General features: G+C 40.7%; 1 protein-coding gene across 1 annotated transcript in view; it reads right to left on the reverse strand.

The window, feature by feature from the left end:
* The window catches only part of LOC126249242 (titin homolog), a 191,132-nt gene that overhangs the window by 121,722 nt on the left and 55,329 nt on the right, over window positions 1-14,081 (reverse strand). The window contains exons 7-9 of the mRNA XM_049950900.1: window positions 10,588-10,824; window positions 6,779-7,015; window positions 3,173-3,409 (exon numbers count right to left, since the gene is read on the reverse strand). Coding sequence (XP_049806857.1) covers window positions 3,173-3,409; window positions 6,779-7,015; window positions 10,588-10,824 — 711 coding nt within the window. The remainder of the gene's footprint in view (window positions 1-3,172; window positions 3,410-6,778; window positions 7,016-10,587; window positions 10,825-14,081) is intronic.

The raw sequence follows: 14,081 nt of genomic DNA on the forward strand, positions 1-14,081 counted from the left end.
AGTTTGGCATGAGCATGCGTTACTTCAAATTTATACCTTTAACTGCTCTGGAAGTGTTTACACGTGCGCGGCCGAAGTGGCCAAGCGGTTCTAGGCGCTACAGTCTACAACCGCGCGACCGCTACAGTCGCAGGTTTGAATCCTGCCTCGGGCATGGATGTGTGTGATGTCCTTAGGTTAGTTAGCTTTAAGTAGTTCAAAGTTCTAGGGGACTGATGACCTCAGATGTTACGTCCCATAGTGTTCAGAGCCATTTGAACCATTTGAACACGTGCGCCTCTGTACCTGTCCGTGTGTGCTCTGAACGTCTTTACGTATGCCACAAGTCCTTTTATTTACACGTACACACGTTCAGTTTGCCAGGTAAAAGGACTGGAGGCGAGGGTAAACAAGGTCAGAGCACACAGGGATAGGTACAAATGCGCGCACGTTAACACGTCGAGAGCAGTTAAAGAGTTAACACTTAATATCACATTGTTTTTCTATAAGCTATATATACAAACACGTGTAAGTCACATTTCGTGTTACCTCTGTTTTACGACATGCAGTTACCAACTTGTCAATGGCAGCAGAATAGAAAAAAAATGCTACGAGGCCTGTTATATAATTCTTCCAAAAGAAATTAAAAAGTGTTTCGCATTCAGTGCTAAAGATTTTGTAGTTTCATTAGCAAAAGGTGAGTCTTACTCTTCGCTATTATTGTTAGACTTAGTGCAGCAAATAAATCCATAATATCAACAAGGTTATCACAGATAGGGAATGTTAATTAATTGTGAGTGATGTTACGCGTGAAATATCTGTCAAGACCTGTAATCGGACGCTTCCATAGACCGTCTGGGCCAGGAAATCTAGTGGTAGAGCGCTTCAGAGAGAACTTAACAGAGAATCGTTAGTAATTTTCCCAATTATGCTGTTCTAATAGAAACCAAATTCCACTTAACACCTACAGATTGCACACCATGCTATCAAAATTGGTGCCACAAACAGCTATTCACGTGACATTATTCTGAATGTCATGTGACAAAATTACATTGAGCGCATTGAGATAGAACTGGGGTAGGCAACGTCTTTGCACTTCTAGGAACAAACAGTCTTGAACGTAACGAATCAGTGAACGTAGAGGAAGATATCACTGATGATAATACTAAGACACCAACTATGACTACAGGTTTTACATGAATCTTAAGCAAGGTTGGAAAATGTTTTTGCATAGGAATAGTTTCAGGTTACAAAGTGCAGTGTATCTGAAAAGTCAATATCAAAAATCCAATGATGAGAACGAAAACGTGCAACACAAATGAGAAGAATTCAAAATTATCATTGAGTTTGCTTCACACTAGTATCTTCTGGACAAGGTCTTCAGAGACAGGAGAAAGCCATTGTGCTTTAATTGTATTTCTAGAGAACAGCTCCATAAACAAAGGGACCTTTTGCACACAATCGAGAGATGTGAATGCCTAACTCACAAACAAAAGCTGAACGAAGCGGAAGTGAGTCTAAAGAGAGCAATCAGAGAAGCGTTCCATGACCTTATACATATGATTTTATCAAGCGATCTGAGAAAAAAGCTAAAGAGATTTTAGTCAGATGTAAAGTCAAGTGAGTTGAAGACATCTACTGATTCAGTCACAGTCGATACTCGAACCGAAAAGGAAGATAACCAACAGAATGCCGAAATACTAATTGCGGTCTTCTGACATTGTTTCACCGTGCAGGGTCGTAACACTGTCTTTCCTTTGATTCATCGCGAGAACGTCGAAACAGCCCATACTGAGATAATTGGAGGGAGAATGAAAAAGCAAATTCAATCGCTTAATAGTGGAATGGCATCAGGACAAAATGAGATACCTATAACATTCTACAAATAATATCTCAATGGTCTTGCACCCTTTATAGCAAGAGTTTATCGTAGATCACTTGAGCAACGAACGGTACCTAGTGATTCGAAAAACACGCACGTCTTTCCTGTTACCAAGAAGAGGTGTAGCGCAGATACCCACAACTGTATACCTATATCATCGACGTCAGTCTGTTATAGAATTATCGAACATGCTTTATGCTCAAGACTTATGACAATTTTTTCGTTACGAAATACTCCTCCATAAAAAGGAAAATCGATTCCCCTAACAGAGATCGCACGAAACCTGGCTTGCGCTTTTCCTCCATGAGGTCAATTGCCTGCTAGGTATCGGCCCTCTGGTTGATGACGTTTTCCTTGGCTTCAGATAGACATTTAAGAAGGTTCTACTTTGGCGCTTAGTGAAAACACTTGAGCTTTTCAAGAATCGGACCACATTTGCGCTTTTTTCGTTCTAATCTTGAATACTGTTCATCAGTACAGAGTCTTTACAGTATAGGGCTCACAGAAGATGTGGATATCCTCCAAAGAAGAGGAAATCGTTTGTCGCTTATTGGGGGCAAGAAACGTAACACAGATTCACAATAAAGTCCATCGGAATACGTTACAAGAGATGTTATGTGCATTACGAAGGGGTTTACTATGGAAATTGCGAGAGATCGTTTTCAGAAAAGAGTCAGTCAATATATTACTCCTTCCCAGGGGTTTATAGTACAATGACCAGAATATAAAATTGCGAGGCAGTAGAGCAAATGCAGAGGATAACAGACAACCTTTCAACTCACGCGCCGTTCACTAATGGATCGGCGTAGGGTGGAATCACTTAATGGTACCAGGACAATCCAGTACCCTCCGCCACATACTTTGAGGTGGCTTTCGAGGTATGATGCCGATGTACACACAGATACGATGCCTAGATAGCTACTCAAACAGTAAAAATAGTTAAATTTTGAATAATCCCGTTAGAGAGCACTAAATACCACAATCGCTTTACACTTCTAACAGTAGGTACAGAGCATAAGATAACTAAACATATAGATAGGCGTTTATGCTAAATGAGCACTATCTAATCTATTCTACTATTTTGTATCCTGAAATAGACAGTTACAATTAAATGGTTCCTTTCTGATGAATGCAAGATCTCTGTATGCTGCATGTTTTCAAAGTGCAGTGTTGGCTTCAAATGTTTGTATCATAGTAGAATTCTTATGAGTAAGATAGATCGTACTGGCCCTGCAATTATTACTTTAACAAGCATGCTGCAGTGTCGTTTAAGTACTTAGTCAAAGGAATATGACAGAGCGAGGAACTTGCCTCAGTGAGGACGCATGATCTGCATCCTTTAGTGTAGAAGGTCCAGCTACCGATTTCTCGGGGGCCGCGACATCCAGCTGCGGACGCTGTGGCTTCACCCCTACATCTTCTTTTCGGTCTTGGTTCTTTTTGTGTGCCTCTCGTGGGCTTCTAGTGTCTATTCTCGTGGCCGAACTAATTTCTTCAATTGCATCAATTCCAGGCAGAATTTCTCCTTCTTCAACCTTGTGTTGCTCACTACAAGCATCAATGAACGATTTACCTTCATGTTACAATAACATACAACATTCGAAAGTTAACATAAGAGTTCGTCAGGGCAGAATATTCGCCCCAGTACAATTTGTGATATTCAGTGTGGTCTACCCAATGGTGCCAGTCATTGAGGAAGAAATTTTATCTGTGCAACACATTTTTAGTTTAATATAACTACATCAGTTTGGCATGAGCATGCGTTACTTCAAATTTATACCTTTAACTGCTCTGGACGTGTTTACACGTGCGCGGCCGAAGTGGCCAAGCGGTTCTAGGCGCTACAGTCTGCAACCGCGCGACCGCTACAGTCGCAGGTTTGAATCCTGCCTCGGCCATGGATGTGTGTGATGTCCTTAGGTTAGTTAGGTTTAAGTAGTTCAAAGTTCTAGGGGACTGATGACCTCAGATGTTACGTCCCATAGTGTTCAGAGCCATTTGAACCATTTGAACACGTGCGCCTCTGTACCTGTCCGTGTGTGCTCTGAACGTCTTTACGTATGCCACAAGTCCATTTATTTACGCGTACACACGTTCAGTTTGCCAGGTAAAAGGACTGGAGGCGAGGGTAAACAAGGTCAGAGCACACAGGGTTAGGTACAAATGCGCGCACGTTAACACGTCGAGAGCAGTTAAAGAGTTAACACTTAATATCACATTGTTTTTCTATAAGCTATATATACAAACACGTGTAAGTCACATTTCGTCTTACCTCTGTTTTACGACATGCAGTTACCAACTTGTCAATGGCAGCAGAATAGAAAAAAAAGCTACGAGGCCTGTTATATAATTCTTCCAAAAGAAATTAAAAAGTGTTTCGCATTCAGTGCTAAAGATTTTGTAGTTTCAATAGCAAAAGGTGAGTCTTACTCTTCGCTATTATTGTTAGACGTAGTGCAGCAAATAAATCCATAATATCAACAAGGTTATCACAGATAGCGAATGTTAATTAATTGTGAGTGATGTTACGCGTGAAATATCCGTCAAGACCTGTAATCGGACGCTTCCATAGACCGTCTGGGCCAGGAAATCTAGTGGTAGAGCGCTTCAGAGAGAACTTAACAGAGAATCGTTAGTAATTTTCCCAATTATGCTGTTCTAATAGAAACCAAATTCCACTTAACACGTACAGATTGCACACCATGCTATCAAAATTGGTGCCACAAACAGCTATTCACCTGACATTATTCTGAATGTCATGTGACAAAATTACATTGAGCGCATTGAGATAGAACTGGGGTAGGCAACGTATTTGCACTTCTAGGAACAAACAGTCTTGAACGTAACGAATCAGTGAACGTAGAGGAAGATATCACTGATGATAATATTAAGACACCAACTATGACTACGGGTTTTACATGAATCTTAAGCAAGGTTGGAAAATGTTTTTGCATAGGAATAGTTTCAGGTTACAAAGTGCAGTGTATCTGAAAAGTCAATATCAAAAATCTAGTGATGAGAACGAAAACGTGCAGCACAAATGAGAAGAATTCAAAATTATCATTGAGTATGCTTCACACTAGTATCTTCTGGACAAGGTCTTCAGAGACAGGAGAAAGCCACTGTGCTTTAATTGTATTTCTAGAGAACAGCTCCATAAACAAAGGGACCGTTTGCACACAATCGAGAGATGTGAATGCCTAACACACAAACAAAAGCTGAACGAAGCGGAAGTGAGTCTAAAGAGAGCAATCAGAGAAGCGTTCCATGACCTTATAAATACGATTTTATCAAGCGATCTGAGAAAAAAGCTATAGAGATTTTAGTCAGAAGTAAAGTCAGGGAGTCGAAGACATCTACTGATTCAGTCACAGTCGATACTGGAACCGAAAAGGAAGATAACCTACAGAATGCCGAAATACTAATTGCGGTCTTCTGACATTGTTTCACCATGCTGGGTCGTAACACTGTCTTTCCTTTGATTCATCGCGAGAATGTCGAAACAGCCCATACTGAGATAATTGGAGGAAGAATGAAAAAGCAACTTCAATCGCTTAATAGTGGAATGGCATCATGACAAAATGAGATACCTATAACATTCTACAAGTAATATCTCAAAGGTCTTGCACCCTTTATAGCAAGAGTTTATCGTAGATCACTTGAGCAACGAACGGTACCTAGTGATTCGAAAAACACGCACGTCTTTCCTGTTACCAAGAAGAGGTGTAGCGCAGATACCCACAACTGTATACCTATATCATCGACGTCAGTCTGTTATAGTATTATCGGACATGCTTTATGCTCAAGACTTATGACATTTTTTCGTTACGAAATACTCCTCCATAAAAAGGAAAATCGATTCCACTAACAGAGATCGCACGAAACCTGGCTTGCGCGTTTCCTCCATGAGGTCAATTGCCTGTTAGGTATCGGCGCTCTGGTTGATGACGTTTTCCTTGGCTTCAGATAGACATTTAAGAAGGTTCTACTTTGGCGCTTAGTGAAAACACTTGAACTTTTCAAGAATCGGACCACATTTGCGCTTTTTTCGTTCTAATCTTGAATACTGTTCATCAGTACAGAGTCTTTACAGTACAGGGCTCAAGGAAGATGTGGATATCATCCAAATAAGAGGAAAGAAATCGTTTGTCGCTTAGTGGAGGCGAGAAACGTAACATAGATTCTCAATAAAGTCCATCGGAATACATTAAAAGAGATGTTATGTGCATTACGAAGGGGTTTACTATGGAAATTGCGAGAGATCTCTTTCAGAAAAGAGTCAGTCAATATATTACTCCTTCCCAGGGGTTTATAGTACAATGACCAGAATATAAAATTGCGAGGCAGTAGAGCAAATGCAGAGGATAACAGACAACATTACAACTCACGCGCCGTTCACTAATGGATCGGCGTAGGGTGGAATCACTTAATGGTACCAGGACAATCCAGTACCCTCCGCCACATACTTTGAGGTGGCTTTCGAGGTATGATGCCGATGTACACACAGATACGATGCCTAGATAGCTACTCAAACAGTAAAAATAGTTAAATTTTGAATAATCCCGTTAGAGAGCACTAAATACCACAATCGCTTTACACTTCTAACAGTAGGTACAGAGCATAAGATAACTAAACATATAGATAGGCGTTTATGCTAAATGAGCACTATCTAATCTATTCTACTATTTTGTATCCTGAAATAGACAGTTACTATTAAATGGTTCCTTTCTGATGAATGCAAGATCTCTGTATGCTGCATGTTTTCAAAGTGCAGTGTTGGCTTCAAATGTTTGTATCATAGTAGAATTCTTATGAGTAAGATAGATCGTACTGGCCCTGCAATTATTACTTTAACAAGCATGCTGCAGTGTCGTTTAAGTACTTAGTCAAAGGAATATGACAGAGCGAAGAACTTGCCTCAGTGAGGACGCATGATCTCCATCCTTTAGTGTAGAAGGTCCAGCTACCGATTTCTCGGAGGCCGCGACTTCCAGCTGCGGACGCTGTGGCTTCACCCCTACATCTTCTTTTCGGTCTCGCTTCTTTCTGTGTGCCTCTCGTGGGCTTCTGGTGTCTATTCTCGCGGCCAAACTAATCTCTTCAATTGCATCAATTCCAGGCAGAATTTCTCCTTCTTCAACCTTGTGTTGCTCACTACAAGCATCAATGAACGATTTACCTTCATGTTACAATAACATACAACATTCGAAAGTTAACATAACAGTTCGTCAGGGCAGAATATTCGCCCCAGTACAATTTGTGATATTCAGTGTGGTCCACCCAATGGTGCCAGTCATTGAGGAAGAAATTTTATCTGTGCAACACATTTTTAGTTTAATATAACTACATCAGTTTGGCATGAGCATGCGTTACTTCAAATTTATACCTTTAACTGCTCTGGACGTGTTTACACGTGCGCGGCCGAAGTGGCCAAGCGGTTCTAGGCACTACAGTCTGCAACCGCGCGACCGCTACAGTCGCAGGTTTGAATCCTGCCTCGGTCATGGATGTGTGCGATGTCCTTAGGTTAGTTAGGTTTAAGTAGTTCAAAGTTCTAGGGGACTGATGACCTCAGATGTTACGTCCCATAGTGTTCAGAGCCATTTGAACCATTTGAACACGTGCGCCTCTGTACCTGTCCGTGTGTGCTCTGAACGTCTTTACGTATGCCACAAGTCCTTTTATTTACGCGTACACACGTTCAGTTTGCCAGGTAAAAGGACTGGAGGCGAGGGTAAACAAGGTCAGAGCACACAGGGATAGGTACAAATGCGCGCACGTTAACACGTCGAGAGCAGTTAAAGAGTTAACACTTAATATCACATTGTTTTTCTATAAGCTATATATACAAACACGTGTAAGTCACATTTCGTCTTACCTCTGTTTTACGACATGCAGTTACCAACTTGTCAATGGCAGCAGAATAGAAAAAAAATGCTACGAGGCCTGTTATATAATTCTTCCAAAAGAAATTAAAAAGTGTTTCGCATTCAGTGCTAAAGATTTTGTAGTTTCAATAGCAAAAGGTGAGTCTTACTCTTCGCTATTATTGTTAGACTTAGTGCAGCAAATAAATCCATAATATCAACAAGGTTATCACAGATAGCGAATGTTAATTAATTGTGAGTGATGTTACGCGTGAAATATCCGTCAAGACCAGAAATCGGACGCTTCCATAGACCGTCTGGGCGAGGAAATCTAGTGGTAGAGCGCTTCAGAGAGAACTTAACAGAGAATCGTTAGTAATTTTCCCAATTATGCTGTTCTAATAGAAACCAAATTCCACTTAACACGTACAGATTGCACACCATGCTATCAAAATTGGTGCCACAAACAGCTATTCACGTGACATTATTCTGCATGTCATGTGACAAAATTACATTGAGCGCATTGAGATAGAACTGGGGTAGGCAACGTATTTGCACTTCTAGGAACAAACAGTCTTAAACGTAACGAATCAGTGAACGTAGATGAAGATATCACTGATGATAATACTAAGACACCAACTATGACTACGGGTTTTACATGAATCTTAAGCAAGGTTGGAAAATGTTTTTGCATAGGAATAGTTTCAGGTTACAAAGTGCAGTGTATCTGAAAAGTCAATATCAAAAATCTAGTGATGAGAACGAAAACGTGCAGCACAAATGAAAAGAATTCAAAATTATTATTGAGTATGCTTCACACTAGTATCTTCTGGACAAGGTCTTCAGAGACAGGAGAAAGCCACTGTGCTTTAATTGTATTTCTAGAGAACAGCTCCATAAACAAAGGGACCGTTTGCACACAATCGAGAGATGTGAATGCCTAACACACAAACAAAAGCTGAAAGAAGCGGAATTGAGTCTAAAGAGAGCAATCAGAGAAGCGTTCCATGACCTTATAAATACGATTTTATCAAGCGATCTGAGAAAAAAGCTACAGAGATTTTAGTCAGAAGTAAAGTCAGGTAGTCGAAGACATCTACTGGTTCAAATGGCTCTGAGCACTATGGGACTCAACTGCTGAGGTCATTAGTCCCCTAGAACTTAGAACTAGTTAAACCTAACTAACCTAAGGACATCACAAACATCCATGCCCGAGGCAGGATTCGAACCTGCGACCGTAGCGGTCTCGCGGTTCCAGACTGCAGCGCCTTTAACCGCACGGCCACTTCGGCCGGCGAAGACATCTACTGATTCAGTCACAGTCGATACTGGAACCGAAAAGGAAGATAACCTACAGAATGCCGAAATACTAATTGCGGTCTTCTGACATTGTTTCACCATGCAGGGTCGTAACACTGTCTTTCCTTTGATTCATCGCGAGAACGTCGAAACAGCCCATACTGAGATAATTGGAGGGAGAATGAAAAAGCAACTTCAATCGCTTAGTAGTGGAATGGCATCAGGACAAAATGAGATACCTATAACATTCTACAAATAATATCTCAAAGGTCTTGCACCCTTTATAGCAAGAGTTTATCGTAGATCACTTGAGCAACGAACGGTACCTAGTGATTCGAAAATCACGCACGTCTTTCCTATTACCAAGAAGAGGTGTAGCGCAGATACCCACAACTGTATACCTATATCATCGACGTCAGTCACTTATAGTATTATCGAACATGCTTTATGCTCAAGACATGACATTTTTTCGTTACGAAATACTCCTCCATAAAAAGGAAAATCGATTCCCCTAACAGAGATCGCACGAAACCTGGCTTGCGCTTTTCCTCCATGAGGTCAATTGCCTGCTAGGTATCGGCGCTCTAGTTGATGACGTTTTCCTTGGCTTCAGATAGACATTTAAGAAGGTTCTACTTTGGCGCTTAGTGAAAACACTTGAGCTTTTCAAGAATCTGACCACATTTGCGCTTTTTTCGTTCGAATCTTGACTACTGTTCATCAGTACAGAGTCTTTACAGTATAGGGCTCACAGAAGATGTGGATATCCTCCAAAGAAGAGGAAATCGTTTGTCGCTTAGTGGGGGCGAGAAACGTAACACAGATTCACAATAAAGTCCATCGCAAAAAGTTACAAGAGATGTTATGTGCATTACGAAGGGGTTTACTATGGAAATTGCGTGAGATCGCTTTCAGAAAAAGGTCAGTCAATATATTACTCCTTCCCAGGGATTTATAGTACAATGACCAGAATATAAAATTGCGAGGCAGTAGAGCAAATACAGAGGCTAACAGACAATCATTCTACTCACGCGCCGTTCACTAATGGATCGGTGTAGGGTGGAATCACTTAATGGTACCAGGACAATCCAGTACCCTCCGCCACATACTTTGAGGTGGCTTTCGAGGTATGATGCCGATGTACATACAGATACGATGCCTAGATAGCTACTCAAACAGTAAAAATAGTTAAATTTTGAATAATCCCGTTAGAGAGCACTAAATACCACAATCGCTTTACATTTCTAACAGTAGGTACAGAGCATAAGATAACTAAACATACAGATAGGCGTTTATGCAAAATGAGCACTATGTAATCTATTCTACTATTTTGTATCCTGAAATAGACAGTTACTATTAAATGGTTCCTTTCTGATGAATGCAAGATCTCTGTATGCTGCATGTTTTCAAAGTGCAGTGTTGGCTTCAAATGTTTGTATCATAGTAGAATTCTTATGAGTAAGATAGATCGTACTGGCCCTGCAATTATTACTTTAACAAGCATGCTGCAGTGTCGTTTAAGTACTTAGTCAAAGGACTATGACAGAGCGAGGAACTTGCCTCAGTGAGGACGCATGATCTGCATCCTTTAGTGTAGAAGGTCCAGCTACCGATTTCTCGGGGGCCGCGACTTCCAGCTGCGGACGCTGTGGCTTCACCCCTACATCTTCTTTTCGGTCTCGCTTCTTTCTGTGTGCCTCTCGTGGGCTTCTGTTGTCTATTCTCGCGGCCAAACTAATCTCTTCAATTGCATCAATTCCAGGCAGAATTTCTCCTTCTTCAACCTTGTGTTGCTCACTGCAAGCATCAATGAACGATTTACCTTCATGTTACAATAACATACAACATTCGAAAGTTAACATAAGAGTTCGTCAGGGCAGAATATTCGCCCCAGTACAATTTGTGATATTCAGTGTGGTCCACCCAATGGTGCCAGTCATTGAGGAAGAAATTTTATCTGTGCAACACATTTTTAGTTTAATATAACTACATCAGTTTGGCATGAGCATGCGTTTCTTCAAATTTATACCTTTAACTGCTCTGGACGTGTTTACACGTGCGCGGCCGAAGTGGCCAAGCGGTTCTAGGCACTACAGTCTACAACCGCGCGACCGCTACAGTCGCTGGTTTGAATCCTGCCTCGGGCATGGATGTGTGTGATGTCCTTAGGTTAGTTAGCTTTAAGTAGTTCAAAGTTCTAGGGGACTGATGACCTCAGATGTTACGTCCCATAGTGTTCAGAGCCATTTGAACCATTTGAACACGTGCGCCTCTGTACCTGTCCGTGTGTGCTCTGAACGTCTTTACGTATGCCACAAGTCCTTTTATTTACGCGTACACACGTTCAGTTTGCCAGGTAAAAGGACTGGAGGCGAGGGTAAACAAGGTCAGAGCACACAGGGATAGGTACAAATGCGCGCACGTTAACACGTCGAGAGCAGTTAAAGAGTTAACACTGAATATCACATTGTTTTTCTATAAGCTATATATACAAACACGTGTAAGTCACATTTCGTCTTACCTCTGTTTTACGACATGCAGTTACCAACTTGTCAATGGCAGCAGAATAGAAAAAAAATGCTACGAGGCCTGTTATATAATTCTTCCAAAAGAAATTAAAAAGTGTTTCGCATTCAGTGCTAAAGATTTTGTAGTTTCATTAGCAAAAGGTGAGTCTTACTCTTCGCTATTATTGTTAGACTTAGTGCAGCAAATAAATCCATAATATCAACAAGGTTATCACAGATAGCGAATGTTAATTAATTGTGAGTTATGTTACGCGTGAAATATCCGTCAAGACCTGTAATCGGACGATTCCATAGACCGTCTGGGACAGGAAATCTAGTGGTCGAGCGCTTCAGAGAGAACTTAACAGAGAATCGTTAGTAATTTTCCCAATTATGCTGTTCTAATAGAAACCAAATTCCACTTAACACGTACAGATTGCACACCATGCTATCAAAATTGGTGCCACAAACAGCTATTCACGTGACATTATTCTGAATGTCATGTGACAAAATTACATTGAGCGCATTGAGATAGAACTGGGGTAGGCAACGTCTTTGCACTTCTAGGAACAAACAGTCTTGAACGTAACGAATCAGTGAACGTAGAGGAAGATATCACTGATGATAATACTAAGACACCAACTATGACTACGGGTTTTACATGAATCTTAAGCAAGGTTGGAAAATGTTTTTGCATAGGAATAGTTTCAGGTTACAAAGTGCAGTGTATCTGAAAAGTCAATATCAAAAATCTAGTGATGAGAACGAAAACGTGCAGCACAAATGAGAAGAATTCAAAATTATCATTGAGTATGCTTCACACTAGTATCTTCTGGACAAGGTCTTCAGAGACAGGAGAAAGCCACTGTGCTTTAATTGTATTTCTAGAGAACAGCTCCATAAACAAAGGGACCGTTTGCACACAATCGAGAGATGTGAATGCCTAACACACAAACAAAAGCTGAACGATGCGGGAGTGAGTCTAAAGAGAGCAATCAGAGAAGCGTTCCATGACCTTATAAATACGATTTTATCAAGCGATCTGAGAAAAAAGCTATAGAGATTTTAGTCAGAAGTAAAGTCAGGGAGTCGAAGACATCTACTGATTCAGTCACAGTCGATACTGGAACCGAAAAGGAAGATAATCTACAGAATGCCGAAATACTAATTGCGGTCTTCTGACATTGTTTCACCGTGCAGGGTCGTAACACTGTCTTTCCTTTGATTCATCGCGAGAACGTCGAAACAGCCCATACTGAGATAAATAGAGGAAGAATGAAAAAGCAAATTCAATCGCTTAATAGTGGAATGGCATCAGGACAAAATGAGATACCTATAACATTCTACAAATAATATCTCAAAGGTCTTGCACCCTTTATAGCAAGAGTTTATCGTAGATCACTTGAGAAACGAACGGTACCTAGTGATTCGAAAAACACGCACGTCTTTCCTGTTACCAAGAAGAGGTGTAGCGCAGATACCCACAACTGTATACCTATATCATCGACGTCAGTCTGTTATAGTATTATCGAACATGCTTTATGCTCAAGACTTATGACATTTTTTCGTTACGAAATACTCTTCCATAAAAAGGAAAATCGATTCCACTAACAGAGATCGCACGAAACCTGGCTTGCGTGTTTCCTCCATGAGGTCAATTGCCTGTTAGGTATCGGCGCTCTGGTTGATGACGTTTTCCTTGGCTTCAGATAGACATTTAAGAAGGTTCTACTTTGGCGCTTAGTGAAAACACTTGAGCTTTTCAAGAATCGGACGACATTTGCGCTTTTTTCGTTCTAATCTTGAATACTGTTCATCAGTACAGAGTCTTTACAGTACAGGGCTCAAGGAAGATGTGGATATCATCCAAAGAAGAGGAAAGAAATCGTTTGTCGCTTAGTGGAGGCGAGAAACGTAACATAGATTCTCAATAAAGTCCATCGGAATACATTAAAAGAGATGTTATGTGCATTACGAAGGGGTTTACTATGGAAATTGCGAGAGATCTCTTTCAGAAAAGAGTCAGTCAATATATTACTCCTTCCCAGGGGTTTATAGTACAATGACCAGAATATAAAATTGCGAGGCAGTAGAGCAAATGCAGAGGATAACAGACAACATTTCAACTCACGCGCCGTTCACTAATGGATCGGCGTAGGGTGGAATCACTTAATGGTACCAGGACAATCCAGTACCCTCCGCCACATACTTTGAGGTGGCTTTCGAGGTATGATGCCGATGTACACACAGATACGATGCCTAGATAGCTACTCAAACAGTAAAAATAGTTAAATTTTGAATAATCCCGTTAGAGAGCACTAAATACCACAATCGCTTTACACTTCTAACAGTAGGTACAGAGCATAAGATAACTAAACATATAGATAGGCGTTTATGCTAAATGAGCACTATCTAATCTATTCTACTATTTTGTATCCTGAAATAGACAGTTACTATTAAATGGTTCCTTTCTGATGAATGCAAGATCTCTGTATGCTGCATGTTTTCAAAGTGCAGTGTTGGCTTCAAATGTTTGTATCATAGTAG

The sequence above is a fragment of the Schistocerca nitens genome, chromosome 3, assembly GCF_023898315.1.
Source record: "Schistocerca nitens isolate TAMUIC-IGC-003100 chromosome 3, iqSchNite1.1, whole genome shotgun sequence".
Lineage (NCBI taxonomy): Eukaryota > Metazoa > Arthropoda > Insecta > Orthoptera > Acrididae > Schistocerca > Schistocerca nitens.